At 38.0% G+C, this 22,943-nt stretch overlaps 3 protein-coding genes across 6 annotated transcripts; 1 reads left to right on the top strand and 2 right to left on the bottom strand.

The window, feature by feature from the left end:
• Positions 1 to 611: 611 nt before the first annotated feature.
• On the bottom strand, positions 612 to 2,792 carry org (oogenesis-related gene). Of its 4 annotated transcripts, none has more exons than XM_084116671.1 (6): positions 2,587 to 2,792; positions 2,386 to 2,466; positions 1,320 to 1,551; positions 1,090 to 1,244; positions 923 to 1,027; positions 612 to 833 (listed from the first exon to the last, which is right to left on the bottom strand). In XM_084116671.1, the coding sequence occupies exons 1-6, from the start codon at positions 2,638 to 2,640 to the stop codon at positions 813 to 815; spliced, it is 648 nt and encodes a 215-aa protein (XP_083972797.1). In that variant the 5' UTR covers positions 2,641 to 2,792; the 3' UTR covers positions 612 to 812. The 4 variants fall into 4 exon arrangements, with proteins under 4 accessions (XP_083972797.1, XP_083972796.1, XP_083972795.1 ...); XM_084116670.1 differs by having other exon boundaries at positions 2,386 to 2,469; positions 2,587 to 2,773; XM_084116669.1 differs by having other exon boundaries at positions 923 to 1,244; positions 2,587 to 2,773.
• A 10,303-nt stretch (positions 2,793 to 13,095) lies between these two features.
• On the top strand, positions 13,096 to 16,630 carry LOC311084549 (inactive tyrosine-protein kinase PRAG1). Its single transcript, XM_084116666.1, has 4 exons — positions 13,096 to 13,312; positions 13,480 to 13,631; positions 14,029 to 14,540; positions 14,953 to 16,630. Exons 1-4 carry the CDS (start codon positions 13,233 to 13,235, stop codon positions 16,015 to 16,017), a joined length of 1,809 nt encoding a protein of 602 aa, XP_083972792.1. The 5' UTR covers positions 13,096 to 13,232; the 3' UTR covers positions 16,018 to 16,630.
• Positions 16,631 to 16,691: 61 nt separating this feature from the next.
• oaz1a (ornithine decarboxylase antizyme 1a) lies at positions 16,692 to 22,734 on the bottom strand. Its single transcript, XM_084116672.1, is given in 6 exon segments — positions 16,692 to 17,327; positions 17,414 to 17,499; positions 17,593 to 17,768; positions 19,337 to 19,423; positions 19,425 to 19,470; positions 22,553 to 22,734. Coding segments are annotated over 6 exon segments (645 nt in total). The 5' UTR covers positions 22,672 to 22,734; the 3' UTR covers positions 16,692 to 17,196.
• Between the last annotated feature and the right edge of the window lie 209 nt (positions 22,735 to 22,943).

Genomic DNA, 22,943 nt, shown 5'->3' with positions numbered 1-22,943 from the left:
CACATTCAATTCAACAAATGGCATCCAGCTATCTTTGAAATAAACTTTCGCTTTTTTTGTTAAAGCAAACCATTCAGACGGCCCGTATTCTGGCAGTGCATATCATTTTAAATAAATGAATTTTAAATGAATACTATATTATAATATTTCACATTATATGTAACTGATATATACACACTGCATATTTTTATCTTCATGGAAAAATATATATATATTTTATATAGATTATATATGTGGGCATACATAATATTTTAATCAATTTTTGGCATGGAACATTAGTATATAAAAATTGCATTTTATATACACATACAATGTGTATACATATGTGCGTGTAAATATTTTACTTTTGGTAAGGAATATTTTTGCCTGTTTAAATATTTTAAATGTATATACACAAGACCACAAAAGCATACACTGAAGAAAAAAAAAAATAGTGTATACAGAATTCAAAGTAAGTGCTTTCAGTATTCATTTAAAAACTACAAAGTTCTATCATATCCATTGCATTTTTTATTTTACGTTCACAAAAAAAATGTGTTGGTGTATCTATCAAACTAAGTGCGCATCTGCCACCCACTGGCCAACTGTGTAGGACACTTAACCAAATTAGACGCAGTACTACAAACACTTTTATTTGTTTAACACTGAAAAGACACATTTACAAAATTAACTGAACAAGCAGCAAATTGGGAAGCCATTAAATGAGCATGCCAAAAAAAAAGACAAAGCCAGAGAACAAACATAATGAACACATCAAGCAACTGTTGAAACATTCTTGATTTGCATACTAGTATTAGTACATACTGCCATCATTAGGCCTCTGGAGGAACTACCTGAAACAAGAAACACAGGTGACTTGGAATATAGAGTTCAGAATAATTAAAAACAGCAAAAAGGTGGTGAGAAGTGAGGAGAACTGTACCGTCTCCAAGTCTTTGATTACCACGACACCCTTCTCTATTTCCAAGTCACTCTCAGTGTCATTGTGTGACCGGTATTCCTCACTGTCCGTCTCAACTCCACTGGGCTGCAGGAGAATATTAGTATCCTGAAATTTGGCAGTGAAAGAAAAAAAAGAAAAGCGCTAACCTCATAATCCGGATCAACTACATGGTCTTCCTCGGCCAGTTCCTGAGTGAGCGCCTCCACCCAGGACTGCTGATCTACCTCCTCTTCCTCATCCAGGTCATCCTGCTTTCTCTTGCTGCCTTTACCACAAGGCTTGGTAGGGGAACAACGCACCTCTAAAACAGAAAAAACAGCTGCACTTCAAGTCTCATACCTGAGAGTGGTTTAGGGATGTAAAGGGATGAGCTTACCCGGGGACACAGCACAGCCAATGCTGGTGCAGACCGGATAACCCAGAGCTCTCTGGATGCGGCGGGGCAGGATGGTCAACAGCAGCCGTGTGACCCTGTGGAGACGCTTCCGGACCGTTCGGCACTGTCTTTCTTTAGGGGAGCCGCCGCCTTTTTCCTCACCGGCTGGAGAGATGGCCTTCACTGGTGTGGAGAAACCAAACAGCCACCAGAAGCCACGGAGAGCCCGCATCTTAAAAAGAAGCAGCATACAGGATCAAAGCAAGTTCTAGAATTTAAAAACAGAGCAATAGTTCAAAACAAAAACCACACTTAAAGTTAAAGAATTGTTTACTAGTACTAATTTACATAACACAAGTAAAAAATGAACTAATATATATATATATATATATATATATATATATATATATATATATATATATATATATATATATATATATATATCTGGTTTTCTGGTCTCAACTGGTTTATGCTGGTCTTGGCCAGTGTGGTGCTCAATGGTTTAGCTAGTATGGCCACCTGAAAAGTGTCCACTAATAACAGCAGACCAGCTTAGGCTAGTTTTAGGTTTTTTTTGGACCTGTGTTGATTGATAAATAAAATCAACATACATCTAAAATGGTTGTTTGTTTTATAGCCTTAAACGAGGAAACTGACTACTAACAGGTACTCGGTGCCAGGATGTTAGTAATAACTCAACCTCAGTGAGTCAAGGAAATAAAATTACCCAATTAAATGAAAATGAAAGTAAATGCAGCTTAAACTGGTTTGCTGGTCTGTGTTGCTTTATGTTGGTCTTGGCTAACCTGGTGCCCAATGGTGTCCCAGCCTAGACACCTGAAATGTGCAATGATACTAGTATATTAGATAATTTTAGGTTTTTTTCAGTAATATATAAAACATTATGTATAAGAAAATAGAGTGCCAAAGTGTTTGAGATCATTTGTTTACAGTCTGACATTTGAAATGAGTTAACAGACCACTAACCAGACCAGACAGGTACCAGGGTGCAGCAATTTTGTAAACACTTGTTTTTTACCACAGTTAGTTGCACTTAAAGACTTACAGTTAAACTGACTGGCCAAGACTGTGAAATCCGACAGAGGACGGCTGAAACGACTCCACCTCTCTTCGACACAGCTTTCTTCTGCTGGGAACAAAAGTTTTAATTTTTACAAACGCTCATTTCTCTCGAACGCCTCGAGGTTGTGAACAAAACAAACTCCTGTTTTGTCTCAGTGAGGGAAATGTAATCGAATAAACTTGCCTCTTGGCCCTCAGTGTTCTCTGACTCAACGGTGTAGTTGCACTGGTTAGTCATCTCGATGCTCTCTGAATTAATCCACCGACTGTCTAAAAGCGATTCCCTGCCAATTTACAAGCAGCCATGCACGTGCTAATTAAAGCACGTGCGTTTATCCAGCCCACTGCGGTTTGTGCGGGTGTCCGCATGCGTGGAGACCTTCGCTGCGTGCGAATTAGAAAACTAGCATACTGCATGCTGCATATTACGGTTTATAAAGTATGGAAAAAAGCACGCAATTACTATCTCATGTATGTTTGTTTAGTAAAAAGCAATATGCTATTGACACATTTTATTATATTTTATTTTTTGCATCTGAATGTTACCTTGAAAACAATTAATTAATTAACAAAAAAATGTATAATATAATATAGACTTTTAAATTATTATTAAAAATAAAAAAAATATAAGGTACATTTCTCGTTTCGTTTAAATTAATTAATTGCAGTGTAACATATTTTAAATAAATTGCCTCAATGACTGTGGATCAAGGAATCATAAACAACAAAATATTCCTAAAAAATATATCCTTACACAAATTTTAACCTAAAATCCTGTTGTTTTGTGCACATGTATAGCTACCATTGTATTATTTGAAGTATAGCCTACCTTGGAGTAGGCCTACAAATACAATACACAATGGGAAAAGGTAGGCATTATAAATGTATTTGTATGAGTTGTTTTGCTAAACTAATGTTTAATTTTACTTTAGATTTATATTGTTCTGTGTCTTTGTAATTTTATTGCTAATTCCCTGTTGTTGGTTCATTTGCGCATGAGGCGGCCTAGTGTCTAAGGGTAAATTTATGTTGATTTCTTTTACAGTAAGTTGTTATATGATAACAATTATATATTATTATATTAAAAATTATATGATCAATAAGTTCAGACATATGTTTTTACATTGCTTTGACTCATCAAAATAATTTAAGCAATTTTTAACTTTTAAAGTAAGTTTAATGTAATTTAAAGCCCATGTTGCAGGTTAGAGTACACAGTAAGCCAATGTATAGAAAAATAATGTAGGAACTAGATTTAAATATAAACATATACTTATAAAACGCTAATTAGGCTTCTGGAGTCGTTTTTGTGAGAAATTTTTACTTCCGCATTTGAAAATCGCTTAAACCGCCGAACCTGAAGTGACGTAACATGAGGTAGAGCGGTCAAAGTAAACAATTGGAAAGCAATGGATCGCAATGACAGATCGGAAAGCTGGGGGAATTGTAGCCTAAATGTTTACTCGTATGATATATATATAATTCATATATAATTGATATATGATGATATCATATAATTATGAGCCTGATATGAAGCCAAGTGAGCAGGACAGGCCAGGGTTAGACAGAACAACGGTGAGTTGTGGTGTGAGGAGAACAGGGCGAGAGAACAGTGTTAGCTTATAGATGCATTCACGTTAGCCGACGATATGTACAACCAAGGCCGGACTTACCATTGGGCTTGACTGGGCTCAAGCCCATGGGCCCCGCCCAATAGGGGGCCCCGCCCGTTTACGTTTGATTTTTTCAATAATATGTCAGTCATTTAATTTTTCATTTAAAGTTTGTTGATTGGTCTAGCATTGTTACCTGGCCTTGCCCTGCAATGAAAAATGTAATTTAATTAGCTAAATTAAATGTCAGTCATCTTGAGGTTTTACGCTCACATGAGGTGGTTTTTCAGGCAATTCGAAAAAGGAATATTTCGCAAAACTGCAATGGAAACAGTTTTTGCGCATTTACAGTCACCAGAGTTAGAAGACGCGGTGTGTTTGAGGTCCATGTATAGCTACGCAAATAATAATAATTTTATATTATTTAATTATAACATTTAATAGGCTATATTTAGAAGACGCTTTAATGCAAGAAAGGAACTGAGTGTGGAGCGCGCACTGCATGGCATGGAGGCGCGGCCGCGAACACTTGCATTTTCCTATCAACAGTGGAAACAACTTAAAATACTCTATCATTTCTGGTCATACAGAAAATAATAATACATTATTCCCAACTACTTTTATTTGTGTAAACTCACAATAACAAGAAAACGTTGTGCTTTTGTAAAATAAAATAAAACAATCAGACGCACTTTCATGATCTCCGTAAACTGGAGCGCGAGAACTGAAACAAAATATAGCCTATGTAGGCTAAAGCTTGAAATGTCCACTTTAAAACGAACAAATTCGAATCGAAAGCTAATACCTTTGATTAATCCGTATGAAATGTGCATTTCTCTCTAAAAGCGCATCTGCTTAGCGGAGATGGAGTTGCGATTTTAGCCAAAGCAATAGTTTATTAATAATATTAATGGCTCTTCTCATTCAGCACTGCGGGAAAAACATCAATTCCAGGTTCTAATTTGGCCTTTGAAAACCAGTAAAATCGACATGTTTTCCATATTAATTTGTGAATATTTTAAATGTTTAATAAAGGGGCAAAAAGTCAAACAAAAATCTGAAAATTCGTCGATATTTACTTTTTTGCGCAGCAGTTGGTGTAGCCAGTTCAAATTAAAATGTTGGTGTTCAACTTTGCGTTTTAAAAAGACAACAACCGTTCATTTTTCGTTTTTCAATTACGGGTTAAAAAAGGAAAAACGAATGGACACAAAAGTAGCCTATCGTTTGGACAGAATACGAGACAGAGTTCTTTATTAAATTCATAAAAGAAACAATAATTAGCCTATAGGAATACTGGATTCTAAATCTCAAAGAAATGCCACGATCAAAACATATGTTTTCCAGGTAAATAAGTGTTTTATTCTCATTCTGACCAAGACATTTGTGCATTGCAATAAACTTATGATCACTTTGAACTTTTTTAATCATTATTTATTTATTGGAAAAAAACTTTTTCAAGCTTCAATCGGTGGTCATATAAATAAATTATTACGTTTTTTTAACATGTAACACTGTCTATGGTACCAGTCACCTTTTGAAAGTAGCTTTGCACTTCAAATAACGATTGGATCGATTATATTGTTATGCCACCAGATGACGACAAATGACTTTTAAAAAACATTTGTCATTGAATCGTTCATTCAGGAGATTCGTTCAAAAATGCTGATTCATCTATTGAAACAAGTGCATTTGATTGAGGAATTGAATCATTCATTCAAACCCAAGTTTTTTTTATTTTTTTATAATTCAGATTAATTAAACATTTTTAATAGACTTCAGTAATTAACATAAATTATGTTATTTTGTTTAGTTGTTTGTTCAGAATCGTGATCTCTATTTTTATTCTCAGTTTATCCAGAATTGTGTAGCTCTAATACATAGCTTGTGTATGTATCATTTTGTTCTATTTAAAGCAGGGTTTCTCAAACTCGGTCCTGGAGGGCCACTGTCCTGCACGGTTTAGCTCCAACCCTGATCAAACACACCTAGCTGTGAGTTTCTAGTGATCCTGAAGACATTGATCAGCTTGCTCAGGTGTGTTTGATCAGGGTTGGAGCTAAACTGTGCAGGACAGTGGCCCTCCAGGACCGAGTTTGAGAAACCCTGATTTAAAGTAATGTATAGAAGGTAGGGCCCGAAAGTGACTCAAGCCCAGGGGCCCCCACCACCCTAAGTCCTGCCCTGTGTACAACACTATGCTCAGATCACAGTACTGTACAGATTATTATCATCATGTATCAGGCAATAGCAAAGCTAGTACTTAGACCCATACCTGCATGTGTTGTGTGTGTCAGCCATTAGAAGACAGTTTCCAGAGGAAGAGGGACTTTATAAAGGCTTTGAATTGACCCATTTGGTGACGATAAATAAAAAAAATGATCACAATCACAACTGTCTTACTGTACAAAAACTTTATATGTAGAAACAGCCAACACAAACATTAAAGTCGGTTTGTACAGATTGAAAATGAATTATAGAACATAATATATTATATTTATAATAATAATAATAATAATAGTGTCGGCTGCAGACTAATAACAAACACATAAATGCATTACATTACAAGTTTATGTAGGATATGTTAATTAATTAAATTAAGACATGGCACATTTTGTAAAAAATATGTACAATAAGTGATCTCTGACGGATCCGTGAGCGTCATGTTTCCCGCTGGCGGCCGAACCACATGCTGATGGCGGACCGGGCGACCCGATGAAGGAGCCGGGACAGTGTGCACATATCGCCGGGATTATAATCATTCGATTATAGTGAACGCTACACACTACCGCGTTTTCCAAAGCAGAAGCAGAAGTGAAGTCCCGTCTCTTACCCGGCACAAAACGCACACTGGCACGGAAGATCGCACCGTCCTTTTTCTTATTCGGAAACCTGTGGACTCGATGTCCTGACAGGCCATAATTCACAATCATTTACCACGACGATGATTTATTGAAATACAATAAGCACAGAAAACACACTGAATCATGACCGCTCCTGCGCTCCAACTGAATACCAACCTATCTCTGCACTGAGCGCGAACGCAGAGCCAAACGACTACCTCATGTGACGTCAAATGACGCGTTGGTGGAAAAAAAGCGTTTTTTCAACACGGTCAAGGAAACGGTCACGTTTTCTATTAAATTTGTGCCCTTATGTCTTGCAAAACAATTTTTAATCCTGCATTTACTTTTCATATGGTATTTTCATACAAGGTTATATAAAAAAAAAAAAAAAAAAAAAAACCTGCAACATGGCCTTTAAGTTGAAATTAATTAAACAAATAAGTTGATTGTACCAAAAAATTTGAGGCAGCAACTTTTTTTACAGTGAAGGTAGGAAGGCATTAAGGCACGTCCGAATCCAATGTTAGCTTCACTTCCTGAGATACCTTCATCTGATTGATTTCTGAAGGCAGCATAGATAATATCCTTCACTGCCTTTGATATCCCACAATCCTGTGCACTACATTAGGTGACAGTTGAGCTAGAAAAAGAAAGATGGCGTCTGAAAGTTGTGGTTGCTGGTCATTTGTGTGTAAATGAACGTTTTTGACCAGCGTTTTCCACTTTTCCACGAGACAAGCTGCTTAAGTTTTCGGATGCAGCCAGAGAAACATAAGAGATGTTTTGAAAACCTGGACAGAAGTCAGTTCCAGTTTTACCACTAGACTATTATGTGCTCTTTTCATAAATTTGAAGATTTTATGCAGATATTATTTAGGTAGGCCTACATGAACACTTGACTACTGCATTAATTTAATGTTAATTGCACTTAACTTTTAAATAAAAATGAAAGTCTCTCCTCCCACATTCTCACTGCTCTAGGTGAACACTGACCCAACTAAACCAAATTGTTGCTTGTTATTTGTTAATTGTTTTCCACTGTAATTTTGAGTGAAGTTTCTTTTGTTTTCAGGATTTTCTGACAAACAGTGTCTGTGAGTTTCTTTGCAGCTACATATGGAAAAGAAATAAAGGTGAGTTTTAATTGAATGCATTCAGAGAGTGTTTATTTGGTTCAGAAACAGTATTATATCTAACTGAGACCTTATAAGACATTGAAAATACGTCCACACCACATATGAACTAGTTTTGAACCTTGTACAGAGGTCCCTTGGACGTCAATGTCGGAAGTTCAGAAGACGTCATAAAAAGAGTAAAAGACATAATAAGCTTTCATTCTGACTCCTCAGGGGACGTCTTTTCAACGTGTTGCTGACAAAGACGTTGAAATGACGTACCTTTGCTCAGTGGGATAGAAGTGCTAATGCACCAATTACAACAAAGAATCACAAGTTTACACAACAGCACTGGACACACAGTTAAATGGGAAGCTAACATGGACTATGGAAGAAGTGGGTAATACGCAAATATTGATCATTAGAAGTTGCAATACGCAAACAGCCCTGGGCAAAAAGTAAGTATAGCGTATACAAGCGTATGGCCCCGACTACTCCATTGCACATAAATATGATAATTATTTGTACAAGTACCATGCAATAATAATTATTGCAATGAAACTATATTAGCATTATATTAGCCTATAATTTATCTATTATAAATTATATTCTCTACAGGCTTTATTAGATAAATAAATTAAATAGATATAGGCCTAATATCTATTTTCCAAGATTTTTCATAATCTTCATGCCATTTTGTCTTGTGTTTACCAAGCTGCTAAATACTTTTAACAACAATAGCAGTAACTATGGTAACAAACTACATGTTCGTGAGGGGTTCGTTCCTGTCAGTCCTGTCAACGTCAGTCACGGAGGAGACCCGTAAGGCGGGAGAGATCCACATTTGGGCATGTTTCCGCACACGGCTCCCTCGTCACATTTACGCACGTCTAAAACAAACAGAGTGGGGCATATTTGAAGGGTCTGGATGACTATAAATCTCGGAGGTCGCTCTTTCAGTCACACATTTCCACAAACAGGTAATGAACCATATATTTTAATATTTTTAAGACACAGCACAGCATGGCAGCAACGCACAGGAACATGACGGTGACGCGCACCATCAGTGCTGGAAACTGCACGAGTGCCGACAGCGAGTCAGAAAGCGCGGGATTCCCTTTCGCGCGCAGGCACAGCTCCGCGGAAAAACTCGCGCTCAAATGGGCCACCGCGAGAAGTTGCTCGTTCGGAAGTTCGCTGGGGTTAGAAAACCGCGGAAGTAAAGACAGTATACGCAGTATCGTCGTGACCCCGGGCAGCATCCCACAATTCACCATTCCAAAACTAGCCCTGGAGGATGGCTATAGATCCAGAGCGAATGAGAAAGAACGACAGGGCGAAGAAGAGGTGGACTGGGGGAGCTATGACGACATTAGTGGATCCTATCATGCCAAGCTTTCTCTTTCATCATCAGTGTCATCCTCATCATCATCCTCTGGGTTCAGCAGCGTATCTCCTGTAAGAAACGCTGTCTCGGATCTCAAACATTGCTCAGACCCTGCTAGCCAAGCGGCTCTCTCCTTACCTCACCTTCCCAAGGTCACCACCCCATACGGCTTCGTAACTTTGAGCAAAAGCCCACAAATGGCCAATGAAGAGGCGCTCTTCTCCCAGGGCCATAGACGTTGGGGTCACGATGAAGAGGTCAACACGTCTAGGCACCCTAAGCTGGAAACGAAAAGAAGCGTCCCTGTCAGGACATCCCCCATTCAGATACATGCCAGCACCCCTCCACATCAGTCTCCTGTCTCTCATCCTTTCTTTAGAAGCCACAGCGTTACAGGAATCGAGATCCAGAGTAAACTGGCTCAGAACAGTGAGCTAGTAAAACAAGCACCGGTCAGCAAAATCAAGCGAAGCCTGTGGGGAATTCTTCGCAAACAAGAAAGAAAGTCTTTCGACTTCAATTTAAACCACAAATGAACAAACCCAGAGCAGTGTTGCTCAATAACATGACAATCGAGCGCCTTCTATTGTAAATGAACAGGTTTTGTTGTTGTGTGGGAATTTATTTATTTTATGCATGAATTCCTCATGTTCAGATGTTCAGATAGATGTTGTCCATGACCTTATGATGAAAATAAAAGTTTTTGGAAATACAAATGGTTTCAAAAGCATCAGTCTTTTGACATAGGCTACAGTGACCTCAAAAATCCTGTAAAATTTAATTTAATTAAAATATCAATCCAACTGAAATATAACACAAACACACATTTTTAGCAAAACACTTTAAGGAAATGATATCATACAAAATTAAGAATTAAGAAAAAGAGCACAGACAAAGTCAGTTCTGAGAAAGAAAAAAAAGCATAATTTGTTTGATATGTTGTGTCTAATGCTATATAAATTTATATATACAACTTGAGAGTCCTAATACTTTTTCCAGCCACTGCATTTGCACTGTAAAAAAAGTCACTGCCTTCAATTTTTAAGTACAATCAACTAGATGTTTAAATCATTTCAACTTAAATTACAATAAACTGACTTTTAAAAAATGAGTTGAATCTTGTATAACTTAAATTTTCTTTTAAAATTGCTTAACTTATTTTGATGAGTTAAAGCAATGTAAAAACATATGTTGTCATAACTTATTGATCATATATTTTTTTACAGTGAAGAACATAATAATAAAAATAATGTTTAATGGAACTATCAAAAATGAATAATAATTAGTTATATAGAAATGGTATTCAAAATCCACTTGACATCTTTGAATATGGCAAGATTCCATTTAGGTTCAAGTGGGTTCATTAGACAGTTTCCTTGCATTTTGTCAGCGTTTACTGACTACATGACGAGGCTACTGACGTAAATCTGTGGCAAACTCTGCATAAGGAAGCCCCAGGACTCATAGCATGTGAAGAGTCTCTTTACTAAGAGCAGCATATGAGCTTAATGATGATCCACTTCAGGGTCTCTTCAGTGCTTGCGTCCTTATTGTCCCCTCCTCACCCTCTCTCTCTTTCCTTCTTTGTTATTTTGATGAGAGCTTCTTCCCTGCACTCATGTCTTAAATTAGATCTGAAATTCATCTTTTGATCTGCACTTCATGGATGGACATGATGGACTTCTAAGAAATACTCGGTTTGCGCATCTAAACATGCAAATCCTTCATCTGGATTCTATTAGACTCTTTATGACAGCAAGAGTAGACTGATCTGCAACAGTTATTGTGTACAAATAATATATGTTGAATGAATATTTGTTTTAAAAATTGTATATATAAAATACATTGAACTTAAAGGGTTAGTTCACCCAAAAATGAAAATTCTGTCAGTAATTACTCACCCTCATGTTTTTCCAACCCCGTAAGACTTTCATTCATCTTCGGAACACAAATTAAGATATTTTTGATGAAATCTGAGAGCTGGCTCACTCCTTCATAGGCTGCAAGGTTATTGATATCTGCCAGCCCAGAAAAGTTAGTAAAGACATTGTTAAAATAGTCCAAGTGACTACAGTGGCTCAACCTTAAGTTTATCAAGCGATGAGAATACTTTTTGTGCGCATTCTGTCTACACCTTTGTTATTGTTTTGAATAAGCGACATCTAGCAGAGAAACTTACATACTGTGCCTTTAAATTGTGTCTGACAATGCTTTTCATGTTTGATATATATATTATTTTTTGCTGAACGATCCAGCGCCACCTAAAGGTCTGTTTAATACATTGTTTTTATTTTGAAATTTAAACATATTACACCTGAATATAAAAACTTTCAGGCCATCTTATTCTTATGTATGCAATAAACCAACTTATAGTTTAACTGAAATGCTTGCAGTTGTTTCAGAAAAAAATATGTATCCATTTTATACTTTTAAGAGCATTTCCTCAAAAACACTGTAAATAATATAAGGAAATATTAGCAATATATATGTGATTTTGCTAAAAAGAAAATGTTTTCAGAATGCATGGCTAATTTTGAATGGATGTGAATGGATATAGATAATTTATACAGATGATGTAGTTACAACACCTACCAGCAGGGGTATAAAATATTAAATTGCATATGACCCAATCATTATGCAGTAGTCATTGTCATTTTTACCAATAGACACTTAACTTGACAACTTTTTATCTGGCTCTACCTTCTGGGTTGGGTTTTGGTTCCTACTAAGTTTTTATTAGACTTAGACTTGGGGAGGTTTTCGCTCCTGCTTTTGCCACTCAGTAAAGCTGCTTTGGGATATTGTGCATTGTTAAAAGTGCTGTGTAAATGGAGCAGTCCAATTGAACTGAATCATCTGAAGTTCAGTTTAACTTTATCAGACCCATTCCAAAATCAGGCACACAAGGGCTGCGTCCAAAATTGCATATTCTCTTGACTTTGCGAGGGCTTAAAAAGTACATTCTATATAGTATGAGTGTGTGTAGTATGAATGTAATCTGGACGTACTACATTCGCCATGTTGTCATTATCAGGTGACCTACCAGTGTCAGTTGCATCACTTCACTGCCATTCACAAATCCTCTACTGTGGCCTCATCGGATAGTAAAGTGTACATCGTATGCACACTTAAGAATCTCACTGAAAGTAGTAGGTCGTCCGGGTACTTTTTGCCTACTCTTTAATGAGTACTGTGAATTCGGACATACTTCTTTTGTCACACTGTTTTTCACCTACTATTTCAAGTATGCAATTTCTGATTTCTGATCTCAAGTCATGTTTGAGGTTGCTTATTGTTTATAAAGGGACAACAGCATCCTCTAGTGACTGAAAGATGACAGTGTATGATGATCACTCGTTATCACTGGTATCTTGCAGTGTTTGTCTCCAAGCAACTTCATTGTTGCAAAGAGTTTATAACTGGTGTGCTTTAAGTTGCTTAGTTACATATTCTGTAGAAAACAGAAATAAAATATCAAAGTTTAAAAAATTCCTCCAATTTATAGAAATGTTCAGTAAGATTGAAAAAAAAATATCTTAGATTCATGTTTGACACAAACTAAGCTCAGTGCATGAGCACAATGCAAATAAACGTCATCCCATGCCATGACGGTAAAAGGTACTAATCTAGAACTAACAAAAACTGGTTCCTTATTTAAAAATTTCCTATTTGAAAGTACAGAGAACAGATGTGCACAAAATGCACTCAGCTTTTCCGCTGCCAACCTCAGATGCTAGATATGCTGTGGCAATGAGTAAGATAACTGTGTGTGTGTGTGCTAATGCACTAGAAGAAAACTACAGGAACTGACATTTGTAGGAGGGTAAAGCACATTCACGGACGCTCTCACGGTTACATGCTAAACTACAATGGATCAAGCAACAGACTACACTCTACTGGGAGCATCAGGAGGGACATCGCCACCTGCACTGCCCATCAAACAGCGCAGGTAAGAAATGCTAGTGTTATGACTTGACACATGCTAGCTGTGATACAGGAAACATCATACCACAAAAGGTACTTGTTGCTCATTATTATGAAATACAAATGAAGCTAGCCCAGTAACATGCTCTGTTGTTTCTGTATCTCTGTGAACTCACATGTGCGCATGTTTAGGAGCAAATCATCTTCAAGCTCCATCCAGGATCTAGATCTGAAGGTTGGAGATCTACTCTTGTCTGGACCACAGACACCCGTGTCTCCATTTGCTGAAGTGTTCACTCCTACTTACTGTAATGCAGCCCACTGTCCAATACACAATCGCTATGGTGAGCACTTATAATGTCTGGCATTGTCTGGTAGAACCTGGTGTGTTTGTAAAGTTTAATACAAAAATGTTAGTTTTGCAGCAATGATAAGGATCTTAGTGAAATGAGAACTTGACTCTGTAACGTTTCACATGCATAGCCTTCCTCATTCTGGTCATGTTTTTTGTTTTTTTTACACTTTTTTCTTCTACATAAGTATTTTGAGGGAAGTAACACCTGAAACCAATACAGTAAGGCAATAGACAAACAACCACGCAGAGTCTGTGTCTCATGGCACTGTGGGAACTTCCACAAAATTTCATTTCATTGTTTCATAACACATGACATGCACCGCATCTGAGAATACATGTGTTTGCTCTACTGCTAGAAGTAATTTTGACCTTGTTGTGTTTCTCAGAAAATCACCAGGCAAGATTCTTCTCAGATCAAACTCCTCCTCCAGTACCCAAAAAGAGTCTGAAGAGAACCCTATCCCTCCCAGCGGAGGCTCTGAACCCATCTTACCATGATCATACAGGAACCTACAACTATGAAAATCCATTATACATGATAGCACCATTCCATGGCACACTTACACTACAAGAGGAAGAGGTACAAGAGGAGCTACATCAAGGTCCGCCCTTGCACAGAGTGAACTTTGATACACCAGATGAGCAACTTCAAAGAGTCTTCAGAAACTTCCACAGCCATGAGCAAGTTTCCATGGGTATTCAAGAGTGTTATCTTCAGTTTCTCAGGAACACATTGCAAAACATTGAATCGAGCATCTTCCTAAATGAACAGGAAATGGAGATCGCAAAGACTTCTCAGCCTAATGACTTTATATTGTGTGAGGAGCAGTGGACGAAGAGGGATGCTTTCTACTTGTTGCGTTGTTCGAAGATTCCTGGGAGACTGTTTCCAGCAAAGGTAAGGACATCAACACTGCAATTACAAACAGTTACCAATCTAAATTAGATGTACAAAGAATCTAGTTAGGTACTGTAGCAATCCGGAATTGTGTATTTTGTGCACAAGGGTTTTTAATCCAAAGATCTAAGTAACGATTCCCAGGCTGAGCCCCTGAACCACAAGCAGAATGTGCACCCTTATAAGGCAACCTTAGCTTGCAGTACAAAACCCTCAAACCACACTTCCTTCATCATGCCAGGTGTTGAGAAACACCACCAACAGTTTGACATGTGCTATGTATAATTAAGGGCAAGTATTTAGCCACAATGCAACAGTTTTTGGGTAAAGGAGTAGAGAATCCTACATGTTTGCATGTTACTGAATAAAAGAAAATGAGTATTTTGAAGACGACCCCTAAATGTTTCGGCAGGTTCGCAAAGAAGATTTGGTATCAGATTGCGCTATATCCATGCCGCATCCTAACATTGAGCAAGGAGTGGTCCATTTCCCACAATGCACAGCTACGGATCAAACTTCCACCTTGCAGCATGCTGAGACAACTTCAGAGCCTTCACATGTGGACACCACTGAAGTGTGCCAACAGCAAACAGTAGCTGATCTTCTAGAGAAAGGTTTTAGTGTGACTGTGGTAAGAGACTTTCCATTGGGTACACTGGAGGACTTTGTTAAGGAAGGACACTCTTTGCACTCCAGCCTTCCTGAGGTTTATGAGAGGAGGCTTTGTCTTCTTGCCCTCCAGTTGGTACTAGGACTACAGCAGCTGGGACATTTTAAAGTAATTAACAGAGAACTGAAACCACAGAGTGCGACTTTGGTGTGGCCTCATATCACGAGCAAGAGGGCTGACACTTGGGAATACCATAGTAAAATGAAGAAGACAACGGAGATGAATACAGACAATTCTAAAGGTACACCCGGGATCACGGTGACCGAAGAGCTAATACACAAAAGTGAGATTTGTGAAACTTTATGGGAGAAGTGGGGCACCCCTCGTTTGGTACTGAAAGGCCATTTTGAGGACAATGCTTTTCAAGAAACAACATCCCAAGAGTTCCAGTTGGGGACTTTGCTGAGGTACTGCCTACATCTCACTGACGGTTGCTCATCCGTGTTGAAGGTGCCACAAGACACTCCATACACTCCAGGATTGCTGTGGCTGGTCACCCAGCTTACATCTGAGAAACCTGGGCTACTATTGGCCGATGTGGTGGGTGTCCTCCAGGCCTTACTTTGGGGTCCACGACAGGGACTTTTTCAGCAGAACCAACTGGAGAGCTCTGTGTTTTCTAATTGGCTGCTACTTAAGCAATCTCTTTTAGTCCTCAAGCTTGCCGAGAAGGGACTCTTTCAGGATCAATACGGCTTGGACTGGGAAGATTTTCTCTGCCTGCAATATTTATCCCTTACTGACCCCAATACTTTGCTTAGCATTACTGAACGCATGGGTCTTCATGACTTTTTTAAACCTGCTTAACATTAAAATGCAAATGTTAATAACAATTGTCAAGATAGTGAAACTTAGATATAGCTGTTGACTAATGTAGCTATATAACCTAAATTAAGTTTTTAAATACTACCATAACTGTAGCATATTGGTATTCATGTACTGCTGTATACTTCCCATCATAAAACCTTGAAGGAAAAAAACAAATATTTGTACAGAGGCCTGCACATGCTTAATTCATGGCCAATATATCTATTTTTTCTGCATATTTTAGTTAAATTGAAGCCACATTGGATTTAGTACCCTTTTACATACATTCTTCATTTTGGCCACAATGAATTTTTTACCCCACCCATGTCATGTGCTGCACATATGCATTATTTACTATTCTTTTTTTCACCTACTTCTGGCTACAAGATTACCATGTGAAACACTTGTTACATATTAAACTGTTATATTCACAGTGGGCAGATTATATCCAGTGTACAGTAAAAGCCTCTCCAATATATACAATGTATTATTACAAAATCAGCTTATTGTTTGTTGACCTTGTGGAGTTTACTTATTAACAATACCTGGAAAAATTAGCATTACAAAACATCAGGGGCTAGAAGGACAATAAAGTGTTCTGAAAACCCAGTGAGACATGGTCTAATAATTTACATTATGCATGTGTGGAAATAAAAAGAGGTAGCAAAACCAAGTCAGTGTTGTAGGGTGAGCATTTTTTATTCTGCACACTGTAGGAAACATGCAGACAAATCCTATTGAAGTCATAACTAAACTCAAATTCATGCACACATTAAGAAAGCACAACAACTTGAAGCCACCGGTAAAGAAATCAAAATATCAGCAATAAACACCATGATTCTACATTGTTGCTTGAGATCTTAACCATAAATATTATGTTCTAAAAATGATCAGTGTAGGAATGGGTGAAGGGGAATCAGCAAAGAATCAAATTACATTGGAAGTTAAGCCCAGTGGTAATGGCTTAAAAACTAATGGTCACTGCAGAAATGCGTTTACACTAGTGCAAATACGACTGAAAATACAGCACAACCCTTACAAGAACTACAATGTAGTAATTAACAGAAAAAGAAAAAAAAAGTCAATTTGACATATTCATACCGTTTCTTTTAATGGTGAGATACAGCATGTTGGTGAGATACAGCATAGTTATTAGAAGCAAAATGTGATTGATAAGCTTTATTCGTCACTATCGGTGTCTCTTTCGATGCTGTAAGCCATGAAGCAAGCGTCGGGGCGGGTTGGGACGAGGGGATGACCCGGTCTCACAATCTCAAAGCCCATGAAACTGAATGTCCGCAGCAGCGATGCTGGAGATGGTAGCAGAAATGGTTAAAAACAGGCCCAACTAACTCAAACAAAAGGCATGAAGGGAGATAAAAGCCATAATCCTTACCTCTGTCATCTCGGTTCTTATGGAAGCAGATGAAAACATGATCAACCTGTAACTTCTCCTCTGCAAACTCCAGCAAGAGTGAAAAACTGTTGCAAAAGAATGGAACAACCAGTTTGAGCCAAAATTAACTTTCAGTAGGGAGAAAAGAAAAACCACAAGATGACATTAATTTGACTTGCCTATCTTTGCTCCCTTCTGGGAGGACACCAGTGGGGATTTCGATGTAAAGATTAGCCCCTTTTAGTGCCCCCCTCCAAACTAAGTGCTTGCCCACAGAGCAGCGGCGCTCAAAAAGCAAAAACCGTACACGGCTGTTCAACGTGGGAGCTTCCTCAAGAACCAGTAACTGAGCATCCTACAAAAGAGGACACAGATACAGTTATATTCATGTATGCAGTCATGGGCAATTACTGCTGTAAAGTCACTTAAATTGTAGCAATGGATGACATTCAAATCATTAACACAAGTCAGGTGAGGTAAGATATGAGATAAGATATGATGACCCTTGCACTGTGAGATAACAGCATACATCATGCAAACACTATCTTTAAGCAGAATACATTCTAAAGACTCAAGGCCTATTCACACCAAGAACAAGAGCTATAAAGATAACTTTTAGCGTCCATACCAGCAGACGATATCGCTCCGTTTATTATAAGCACTCACTACGGCTGTGCCGGTAAACTTGACAACCGCACCACCGGTGGCCGAGTAGCACCGGCGGTGGTGCGCCAACACATTTTTTGCATGTGAATGTTGTTTAACATTAATGACACGTGAAGCACATACTTTGTTTATAAAATAAATATTATGTCGCAGCCATGGATACAATTGGGTTCATGACGAATGAGTTGTGCGCGAGTCCATAAATTTAAACTTGTATTCTGGTCACCTGATTATCAGTGAACTTAACAAGATTCCATTAGTTATTCCACTGGACATGGAATCTTGTTTCTTTTCCCTAATCTTCACTCACGTCTCACCAATTTTCAAAGGGGATTATAAATATTTCTTCCTTTGGTTCACTTTTAATTAGGTCTATTATATTTGCATTCTTTAATGTGGTAAAGTAGAAAAACACTGTAGGACAGATAGCCTACATTTTTACTTTCACGTCAAATTCTTTTTAACACAGTTTGTGCTTTTTAGATATGGTAAGGCTCATCAAGTTTATTTGTAAATTGTTTCACACACAAGGGTGATTTTAGTCTCACTTTCTCTGGCAGCATAAAATCAAACAGCCTAAATACCATGTGGAAGATAAAATTTGCTCTTCAGACCTTTTACAACAAGTGAGCGGTAGGCTATATGACGCAACTTTGTGGAAATATAAAACAAATGTTTTTTTTTTTTAAACATTTAACTTTACTATATTATTGAAGTTACCATTATTTACTGAGATTTATTTCAATGCTTTAAGGTAAACTGTGTTTCTTGGACGGAATTGCTCAAATATACACTACATCTGTTATGAAATTGAGGCTTAAGCCTCGTTTATTTTTTATTTCAACACAACCCCCCCTCCACAACCACCGCAGGTAATTAGTCCATTACCACCGCGGTGGTGAATATCTGCCACCGCACTCGCTGCAGTTTTGTCTTCTGCCACTTTAAATGCTCAAGCAGAATGGATTCTGATTGGTTGTCATTGTTTTTACTGTTCATCAGCTGGATAAAATTGAAGTAATTCCAAAGATATGTCTATGCCATTATCGTTGAAGCGTGGACTCTTGGTTTATATTTCATACTTTTTAGAACTACATCATCGTTATGGTTATTCTTGATGTGAACAGGCCTTTAGAAATGTATAGAATTAGAAGAGTCTGAAAACTAAATATACACATTACTTATTTCCAATTGTATTTTATTCACACAAATTCACTTTCACGTGACGTGAAATGTGACCCAAACCTCTGCACTCACAGAATAGAATAGCTTAGCTGAAAGACTGTGATCCCGCTGATCCTTCCCTCGCCCACCTGGGATCTTCAGGGGTGGGTGAGGGACATCAGGAACACCACAGAGGCCCCGGACACGGGTTACTGCAGCGATGGGAACTGAAACCAGGAAACACAATAACATACTTGTCAACAGACAGCATGACATCAGCATATAATGGGTATAAATTAATGAACGATAGACTAGTAAGTTCCAGTAGCTCAACTGGTAGAACATGAGGGCAATGCCAAAAGTTCCATATGTTTGTTACAACATTGATCAAATGTTTAAATGCAGAGAGACAGTAGCTGTCTGACTAGGTGACGAAGCAGCATGAGGCCTTTAATCCATTTACTTCAGTTTAAATGTCACAAAATAAAACCTGGTTAACAACTTTCTGTAAAGACATGCATTTTTTCACCCAACAGAAATAGCATTATTACAGAATAAACAAGTGTTTTTTTTTTTAAATTGGGGTAGCTTGAATGAAGATATTAGTTTTATTCATCCTTTCCAACTATAAATAACTATATTAGCATCCACACCAGCAGACGATATCATTCTGTTTACTCCAAGCGCGTGCTGCAGTTGTGTGAATGCAAATCTTTAATAACCAGACTAAAAAAAGAATGGATACATCTGTGAAACCAGAGCAACCTCATTTCAATTCAGTACCACATGTGAGGGCAGTTTTGGTCGTTTGTGTCTCCCACTGTGTTACACAACAGCCTGTAGCAGGTGAATGAACACCGACATTTAGACGGAGTAAAAGGGGTTACTTTAAGACAGGGTTCACCAATCTCGGTCCTGTAGGGCCGCTGTCCTGCAGAGTTTAGCTCCAACCCCAATTAAACACACCTGAACCAGCTAATCAAGGTCTCACTAGGCATACTAGAAACTTTCAAACAGGCGTGTTGGAGCTGGTTGGAGCTAAACTCTGCAGGGACAGCGGCCCTCCAGGACCGAGATTGGTGAACCCTGCTTTAAACATACAGTATGGAATTTTTCGCCACTAGGGGTCGCTAACCTCTTTACAATAACAAAGGCGTAGTTTGATGACGCAACACATGCTAAGAATTATGGATGTTGTCGTCAACGTCAAGCCGGCCGATCTAATAATGTTTATGGATGACTGAATACATCGATGCTTTTATCATGACTGTGATATGAAGCAGTTCGGGATTGCTAAGAGACAGCTATCAGCTCCACACGCGACGCGAGCTCCCGCGGATATAAAAGGAATACGGACATTTCATTCTACCGAACTACACGCAGAATTACTACTCACAGGTCAGTTTATTAGACAAATTAAACTTGTGAGGTAACGCAGCGCTGTTTCACTTGGTCTAACATTACATTAGCACACTAAACTGCATTTGAATGTGTTGAAAAGTATGTGTTAGTCTGTCTGTATGAGACTAGCAGTAAACTAGATCAACATTAGAATAACATACAGATCATATTCTAACATTTTATCATTGTTGAACTATATAACATTGATTAGTTTTATGTAAATGTGCTCACCTGTTTAATAAGTACATGTAGGAGCGGTCGAAGTCTCGGACGTGGAGCTCTTGTTTATATACTGTCTATGGGAGCTCTCGGCATCTCGAAAACACCGCGCTGATATTGATTCTCGTTTTAGTTCTCCTTTTTTTTTTATCCAAAGTCTGCTTGCCATGGTCCATAATGTTTGAACGAAACAACAACAGCGTGCAAATAGACATTGCGAACTCCACAGTTGTCTGCGTCTGTCGCTTTGGTTAATCAGAGGGCTCTGCTCATAGCTCTGGTTACCATGGCAGTACGAGCGGAAACCAGGGACAACGCGGATATGACGCCATTGACTGCGACAAAACGGAAATAAAGAAACGTGCCGTGTCTAAAAATTTAATTAAAATTTCTCCTGGTTTGAAAGTTGTTGGAAACAGTCGGGATAATGTAAGTACACAACTAAAAAAAATATATATAACGTAGATATAGTGATTTTTGCTAATTTTAAAGCAAAAAAGTTACATATTGTGCCTTTAAGACATGTGATTTGTGACGCAATCCTGCATTTAAGACATAAATGGATAATATGGTCCAAGCAAAAAGGATACAGGAGGCAGTAACCGGTTAAGTTACAAAAACCCCATATGACCCAGTGCAAGTTAAGAATGCAGAAAACATAATTTTCAGATGGACTAAGCCACATTTTACTTGACACCTGCTCATTTCATACAACATTAATAAATTAACACAATAGATTTCATATTAAAATTATGGATTCATTGAGCAGTTTTAAATCATGTTAACTTTTAATACTATATTAAAGGAAAACTTAATTAGCATTAAGTTTTCAGAATTAATTTAAAAACATCATGGTTCGCCATTCAGTTCAGCAACGACGCATGATAACGTTAGATGAACAAACTAGGGGAGATGGGCGAGGCGACGTTTAAAAGATTAGCACATTACAATCCGCTTCAAAACGGTTTAAACAGACATATTGTGGGAAGTTTCTCGTTTAAATGAGAACTAAAATTCTTACTCAATATATTATTCATAAAACATCCTCTTAGCAGTGACACAAAAGCAATTCCCCTGACTGTTTTCGCTTTGCCAGCTAACGTTAGCATTGCAACATTAGCCACCTCGTGAACACCTAACGTAACCCGTCAATCACTTGAGCTCTGCGACACCTGAATAAATGTGATAAACTGGTGTCAATAAAATTAAGTCATAAATAAAATGTTATGAGGTTAGAAAACGAGGTTTAAAATACCTATGATTGGCTCTAAAGCCAAACTGATACAGCATCTAACATTACAGCTAGTAAAGGTATTTAAACAGACGTTGGAAATAACGACAATTTGAATGGGTGATTTGGACGTTTCTCGAATGTTCTACAAACGCGAAAACCTGTTACCTGGCAACGGGCCTGTCAATCATTCTAGCCAGTGACTGACAAAACAATCCCACCAGAATTGCGAGGCTTTATCACGTGACATTTAACAATAATTCTTTATTTTAATTAACTTTTCTGAGAAGAGTTTTGACAGATGGATAGACCTATGTCTCATTCGGATAGCAAAAAAACAAAAACAATAAGGCGTACAAACATTACAGTGTATTTCGTCATATAATTTAAAGCTCGCTAGGCTGTACTGCTAAAACAAGGCCTCAAACAAAGCGAGCTACATTAAAGTCCCACATTACCTTTCATTCTCGGGTTTATTACGGGTCATTTCGATCACTGGCATCTTGGATATATTACTCTCTTTTTCTCTGACAAAACAGTGGCTATTCAGGATCGTCTGGAGGTTGGATTTAACCATCCGGCCAACGTCAAGACCCGACTCTTCTCTGTCCGTGCTCCGACTGAATGTGTAATGGTTGTGTAGGCCCGCAGTATTTATACTCGAAACACGAATGGGCGTGGCTTATGCGTTACGTCATGCGTTCTAAAAAACAAAAAAGACCCCACTGGAAATAAACAAATTAAAATAGAATGTAGTCACATTCGCGATAAAAAGCTTAATGTCTGATTTATGAACTCACATTTGTGCAGTATGTAAAACTAGAATAGGATAGAATATAGGCTAATTTA

The sequence above is a fragment of the Abramis brama genome (genome assembly GCF_963993115.1).
Source record: "Abramis brama genome assembly, chromosome: 6".
Lineage (NCBI taxonomy): Eukaryota > Metazoa > Chordata > Actinopteri > Cypriniformes > Leuciscidae > Abramis > Abramis brama.
The sequence above is the reverse complement of the archived record's forward strand: the minus strand, read 5'-3'. Positions and strand labels throughout refer to the sequence as shown.

Bases quoted from the DNA above. Each gene is read 5' to 3' on its own strand.
- org (XM_084116668.1), bottom strand. From the start codon at position 2,640: ATGACTAACCAGTGCAACTACACCGTTGAGTCAGAGAACACTGAGGGC. The intron at 2,470-2,586 runs GCAAGTTTATTC...TTTTGTTCCCAG, and splicing joins AGAACACTGAGGGCCAAGAG to CAGAAGAAAGCTGTGTCGAA. The intron at 1,245-1,319 runs GTAAGCTCATCC...TTTCTGTTTTAG, and splicing joins TGGCTGTGCTGTGTCCCCGG to AGGTGCGTTGTTCCCCTACC.
- LOC311084549 (XM_084116666.1), top strand. From the start codon at position 13,233: ATGGATCAAGCAACAGACTACACTCTACTGGGAGCATCAGGAGGGACA. The intron at 13,632-14,028 runs GTGAGCACTTAT...TGTGTTTCTCAG, and splicing joins TCCAATACACAATCGCTATG to AAAATCACCAGGCAAGATTC. The intron at 14,541-14,952 runs GTAAGGACATCA...ATGTTTCGGCAG, and splicing joins GGAGACTGTTTCCAGCAAAG to GTTCGCAAAGAAGATTTGGT.